This window comes from Chelonoidis abingdonii, chromosome 4, assembly GCF_003597395.2.
Source record: "Chelonoidis abingdonii isolate Lonesome George chromosome 4, CheloAbing_2.0, whole genome shotgun sequence".
In the NCBI taxonomy this organism is placed as follows: domain Eukaryota; kingdom Metazoa; phylum Chordata; order Testudines; family Testudinidae; genus Chelonoidis; species Chelonoidis abingdonii.
In genome coordinates, this window is record NC_133772.1 from 55137456 (window position 1) to 55144419 (window position 6964).

The 6964-nt window shown below is 35.6% G+C and overlaps 1 protein-coding gene across 1 annotated transcript in view; it reads left to right on the forward strand.

Annotated features, from left to right (window-relative positions):
- PARVA (parvin alpha) overlaps positions 1-6682 on the forward strand; it is a 98984-nt gene extending 92302 nt beyond the window's left edge. Inside the window, exon 13 of the mRNA XM_032791805.2 lies at positions 687-6682. Within this exon, the coding sequence (XP_032647696.1) occupies positions 687-763 (77 nt within the window). The 3' untranslated portion in view covers positions 764-6682. The remainder of the gene's footprint in view (positions 1-686) is intronic.
- Positions 6683-6964: the final 282 nt, after the last annotated feature.

The window sequence follows — 6964 nt, forward strand, 5'->3', positions numbered from 1 at the left end:
AGATGACTTGTTTACACGGACCAGAGCAGTGATTCCGGTCATTTAATTTGATATATATTCTGTTGCAATAACATTGACTTTCTCAACAACCTCTCTTGGAAAGAGAGTGGACATTCATTAACTCTCTTGTTTCACAAAGGTGAGGTTTTTTAAAGCATAGATATATATCGTTTGAGGCCCCGAATCAGCCATCTACTTGACCATGTTCCTAACTTTTTAAGGACTGGGGATGTGGGATCTTCCGCGACAATTTTCAGAACTCCCAAGGTGCTTTAGAAAAATCTCACCTTAAGAATGTCAAAGTGCTTTAATTTCCTTGCAAAATAGAAATCTAACAGAATACGTTCTATTCAGCATGGACCCAATCCTACAGCTCCTCCATATCTGAACAGTCCCACTGGAGGATCAAGCCCTGCGTGTCAATTTAGAAAAAAAAATGCTTCCAGATGTGTATCTGCAATTTTTCATCCATAATCAAATGTGGGTGCAATTTTGTAGGTACAAATAATCACGGGTGTTATTTGTCCAGTTCCCATACTGTGCTTCCTATGTTTGTGGTTGTGTATTTGGGGAAGAGACTGAGGAAAGAAGAATGTACTTGCATGCAAGAAGGATGGGCATTTTTTCTGGGGCTTCCTGGATATCATGAAAAGAGCTGATTTTACCTTTTTCCCTCCTTTTTCTAGATATTGTAAATTGTGACTTGAAGTCCACACTGAGAGTGCTGTACAATTTGTTTACCAAATACCGGAATGTGGAGTGAGGAATTTATTTGGGACAGATGAACGTCTGTTAACAAAGCAACCCATCACAACAAACAATCATATGCTTCACGGTCATTCCTTTGCATTTGTATTTTTTAAAGGAGCTGAATCATTTCTCAGAAGTGTTTTGAACTGATTATTCTTGCTACGCTTATTATACCATATGCTTAAAAAATTAGGGCTATATTAAACCAAATGAAATGATGAAGTAAAAAAGTCTGAAGGAAGATAAGTAGGTACCTTCTGGGGAATTCCATCTCTGATTAATATATCTCTAGTCTGTTTTAAAATACTCAGAGCAACAAGCAATAGACTTGATAGCTTTAATTAAACTGGACTTTGGAACCAATTGTAGGAAGTTATCTTCAGCTGTATATTAAATATTAATTTGAAAAAAAATCAGTTATTTTTCTAATCTGAGAGAAGACAATATCTTCTATCCATAATAAGATGGATGCGTCAGGGGATCCTGCTAACTTACTGAATGTGTATGGAAGGATAACTAGGATGGTGATGGTTCACACTGGAGCTAAGAAGAAGAGATCTGTAAAAAGCACTAAACCTGGTTAACTATTTTATGCTGTTGTATAAATCAAGGCATAAATTTTCTGAGTACTAACTGATATGACTACTTATTCCTTCAGACTCGTAATGATGTGATGTTCTGATTTAAATGTGCATTGTCGATCAATCGGAACAGCACTCTTTACACCTTGTATGCTTGATTTTGTGCAATGAGAAGACCTTCACTACAAAGTACAAAATTCAGTACAGTGTCAAAACCTTATAGTACAGACTCTTCATAAGTATAGGATCTATCCTACAAGGACACCCAGGGATAGTAGAAACTGAAGTAAAGGAATTGTTTTTACTTAAAATGAAAGGTTTAGAAAAATATAATTGGTATAAAATATGCAGTATGTTGGAAGGGCACAAGGAATTAATAATTAAAGCCTACATTTAAAAAAAAATTGGGTTCCCAACTAAAAGACCTTAAAGAAGCCTGATTTTCAGAAAGTGGGTGCTCAGTACTTACTGGAAATCAGACCTCTTTGGGGTGCTTCAAGTTAGGCACCCAAAAATGGAAGTACGCAAGATCACTGTTCACTTTTGAAAAATTAGGCCAAAAGCGCAATATAGTGTAAGAGTAGTGAGGCGTGTTTGAGCATACACATTTTAATAAAAGTGGTAAAGAATGATCAAGAAAAGTAAAGTTTGTAGTGTGTCATACTGTAATATTTGTAAAGCTATTAGATGGGATAAAACTTAAATACTGTAGCCTAAAAAATACGGGATAAACAACTTTTATTTTTACACTGATATTTTGCCTTTACTTTAGAAAGAAATTATATAAATTTAACGGAAAATAAAATAGTGCCTGTTTTTCTCTATAGTCTATTTTATACATTCAGTTGCAGACCTACTATGTTGCTAGTTTAGATTTATTTACATAAGAGGAGGCAGTGTCTATCTCCATGGTTAGTTCATGATTGAATTGTTTTGTTGTGCAATGTACATCACGCAAAAGTATGATTGTTATTTTCTGGAAACAGTACTCCACTCTTCACATTCTAATGCATTGTTTGGCATTAACTCAGACTTGCTGTGATTGTTACAATACAAGATTCTGTGGAAGTTTTAGATGAATAAGAATTATTTTTCCACTCTAATCATGACATATATGAGCTGTGATGATTTTACATTTTCAGCTGTAAGACACACAGGAGACACAGGGCCTGCTTCTCCTCTCGCACCTCTATCAGGCCTCAGTTGGATAGGCATAGGTGTCCATGCTAGTAGATCACATTGCATGAGTCTAAATCAGGAACAGTGCCATTGAAACCAGTGGTTACCAAGGAGAGAAGTAAATTACTCATTACTTAGAGTTTTAAAATCAAGATTTAGATGTCTTTCTAAGAGGGATGCTCCGACTCAGCCACACATTATTGGGTTCAATAGTGTTCACTTAAATAGTTGAAAAGAAAAAAAAATTCTTTTAGGGCTGGAATTACTGGGTAAAATTTTTGGCCTGTGTTATGCTGCAGGTCAGACTAAATGGCCACAGTGGTCCCTTCTGGCCTCAAACTCTATGAATTACACCAGTGTAAAATTAGTGTAGGTGAAAGGAGAACCATGCCTGTGGTCTCTTGAATCGGTTTAGCTGAAGAAATGCAATGCTGGGAAGAATTATTCATAACAGATTTATGCTACTCATTATCTGAAGCACTAAATATTTTATTCTGCAGTTTTTGCTTATTTCTTTTTCAATGCAGTCATTAGTATTAAATCAAGCAATGATGTTCTTCCATGGATACTAAGTGATGTTAAATAATAAGCTGATATTAACTTCGGTTGAGGTGCTTATTAAGATTCATTACTCTGAGAGGTAATATTGACTGAGGCAAAGATAACGTCAATATTTAATTCAAGGAACAATAAACCAGGATGTTCACTGAACCATGTATTCAATATCTGTATTGTTACTTACCTTCTGAATGACCAAAGACTATCTGGATATCCCTACATTTTAGTAATGGTTTTCAAATGCATGGCAGCTTTTCCTTTTAAACGGAGTTTCTAAAGGGCTTATGAAGTTAGAGGTTTAGAAAAGAAAAAATATTTTCTTTTTTTCAAGAGGTAAATAACTGGACTTTTTGCTCCCAGTCCGAATGCTCTAATTTGTGTATGTCATCTGATTAGTTAATGTCCTTCTTTGTCTCAGTATTATTGACCTTTTGAGGAGATAAACAATAGGAACTCATCCTGCGGTGGGTTTTTTTGAAAGCCAGTCATGAGCCAGAAGTGTTCTCCTGTACATACCCATAGTTACAGTATGTTTTAATACTTTGCCAGGAAGTTTCCGATTTCCCTTCTTTGGTTATTTGGCATTTATTTTGTCCATCTACAAGTCTATATGCTAGTAACTGCTAGAATGCCACAGCTCAGTTCTTTATTTTTTTTACAGATTTTATTCAGCTGGAAAGACATGGCACTCTCACACACCCTGAACATATTATATGAGCAAAGCATATATTTTTAACTGCCTTTGTTTTCAGGAGAGTGCTTTTTTAGGGAAGACAGGTAGCTCTCTGTGCATAGAAGAAAGATTATGGACAGCAAATCTAATTGTTTCCTGCATCTGTGCATTCGTCCTAATTCTTATTATAGGTTGCTCTGCTAATGAAGTAGGGTTGTGAGTTCAATTCTTGAGGGGGCCATTTAGAGATTTGGGACAAAAATCTGTCTGGGGATTGGTCCTGCTTTGAGCAGGGAGTTGGACGAGATGACCTCCTGAGGTCCCTTCCAACCCTGATATTCTATGATTCTGTGATTCTATGAATTGGCAAATTTTTTGTGTCAGTAAATTCCATCTAAAACAAATCAATGGTCAGAATTGTGAAATACTTACAGTACAGTAATTGTTGGACACTTAAGACTATAAAATCTCATTGTTTTTCAAAACAAAATTTAAGCTTTTATATGAACATCCATTTTATAGCAAGAATTTTTGTAAACTAAAATCTTATATAACTATATGAAAACACAAGTATTATAAATCTAGAACAGTATAATAGTTTACACACACACACCCATATACACACACATATTACAGGGCAGTGGATTACTGCTTATATTTCAGATTATATAGATTTAAATAGTCTATAAAATGAATATGAAATCTAATCTATAGATATCTAATATTTATTGCTTTTAATATAGAAAATAGAATATTACTGTAGTCAGTTTTCTCTTTATCAAGTAATATTTGGCCTGCACCTTCCTTATGTGAAGCTAATTGGGTCAAATTTTGCTCTGAATTACAGGGCAGTAACTCCTGATTTACAGCAGTGTAACTGAACTTGAATTTGTCCCATTGGCTTAGAGGTGATTTAAATTTTAGGTCAATTATGGCTTTATTTATAATTCTTGTCAATGATTAAATATTTTCACATCAATCGTAGCAATTTTAAAGGACAGTGTTTTAAGATTACATTGAAATTCAGTGGGCCCAATGCCGCAAAATAATCTCTGGCTTTCTGTGCCATGAAGATCCACAGGTTTCTAGGACCTCAGAAGGCTGAGAGAATATTGATGTGCCTTGAGGGATCAAAAACAAAAGAAAGAAAGAAAGAAAGAAAGAAAAATCTTTACCATGGGTGTTAACAAATGCCAGGAGAGCAAGAAGTGCTCTGCTTACCAATTCTTAATTCATCACAGCCATGCAGCAGTGCTTTGTGGGTCTTCCCCATTCCCATAATGACCATCGGGTTGTTTGTAGGAGGGAGACCTCTGCAATAGGCAGAGTCCTGGTGGATCCTCCCCTCCCCAGTTACTGTTTGTCTGACAATGAGGAAGGGCAAGTGTCTAGGCTAAGTAGTCTCTACTTCTCAGAAGAGACCTCCAAAATGGAGTTGTCACCCACTGACATTCTAAAATCTTAAGGCTTTGGCTCCTCCAAATTTTTTTTTCCATCTGACTGACATTCAGTCAGCCAGGGAAGAATGAGCCTGTGAAAAGATGTCAGGGCTGAGTGAGTTCGCCTGTTTCTCCAATATCATGTCCATAGAGCTGGGTTGCTATATAGTGCAAATGGACTGTCCATGAAAAGGGGTGCTCACAGAATGCCTAATCCTCAGCATTCCTTAGTTGCTAGGTACTTCTCTCTCAAAAGAGGGAGCAGCAGCCTGTATATCTTCAGAGCTCAGGAAAGCTCATGGAACTTCTGTGGACCAGCAACTGCTGGATACGGCCCTAACATTCTAAGTAAAATCTTACGTTTACTCTTTGGAACAAATTCTCTGTTGGTGTATCTCCACTGAAGTCATTGGAGTTGTACCAGGAGAGCATTGGTCCCTTCTGTTTTACAGCAGAGTCTCAAGATAGGGTTTGGGCATTTTTTATGTTCAGACAAGCTCTATTAGTTAAGACAAATGATGCTTGATCAGTGTAACTGACCTTTGCATTGTCCATTGATTTTGCAGGGACATGTTTTTAAATTCATATTTCAGATTCACTTAGCAGATACTACTCCAAGCCACAAATGTTGTTAAACTGAATGGCTTTAAAATGTGATGGGTTTTATTTCATTATGCAGAAATATGTATGAATATTAGATATAGTACATGTTAGCTTTAGACCTTTTTTATTTGTTTATTTTTGTTATTTCCTTGATCTCTCCTCATAATCACTCAAAGCCTCTGAATGTGCTGAACATCCCAGAGTAGAACAGTCCCTTGAATAATACTTGTAGCCTTCTCTACAGCATTACCTAGTGGTCTTTTATCATCTTATCATGAGAACTATTGTTGCATTTTTCTAAAGTTAATGCAGTCACAGATTAAATGTTTCAAGTAAAATGAAAATTAGTTAAAATACAATTTTTTAAAAATGTGTTCATATGCAAAATAGTCTATTGTAAGTAGATTTTGGAGCCAAAATAATAAATAAAACAGAATCACAAATGTTCTACTTTCTAAAGCCCTCTGATCATTTAACATTTGTGAGGGCTAAATTCTTTGTATCTGAGTCTAAATCTGTGCTTGTTTGCCCTGAATCTATTAGCTAAAAACAACTTTGTCATATTCTACTTGTCTGCAGTCTAATAGTTTTAATAATTCTATGCTTTCCGATATTATTAGTCCCATTTCATTGTTTGGTTATAAAATTCAAGATCACAATAATTAAATGTGCAGCACACAAAAAAAGAGTTGCAATTCTTGCTTCATAAAATATATATCTAATTGTGTTGATTTATGTAAATTAACCCACATGCCTTCAACTGCAGATTTAATGGCTTTTATAAACATGTATTTTATGTATTCTGTAAATAACAGAGACACTACATTACCAATATTTCTTGTGCTTTTTCTGAAAGATCTGTTAAGATACACAATAAAAATCACACCTGAAAATCAGAATTGCATGTTACTGTCTATGCTAAAGATGATTTATGTAACAAAAAGTAGCAAGGTTACGTGGTTGTATATTCCTAGAACTCCAAGCCCTCTGTGTGCATTTTCCCCACTCCCAATTATCTCCTTGTGGGTGTGCTTGGTGTTTATTATTATTATCTGTGAAGGTTGGTGACAGCTGAAAGTGGGTTGATAAAACAGACATGTAAACATATGCTTGAGCCTATTCATAGCAGCGGGTACAGAAAAGGCTGTACCTGACTCAAAATAGTGTAGGGAAAGCACACC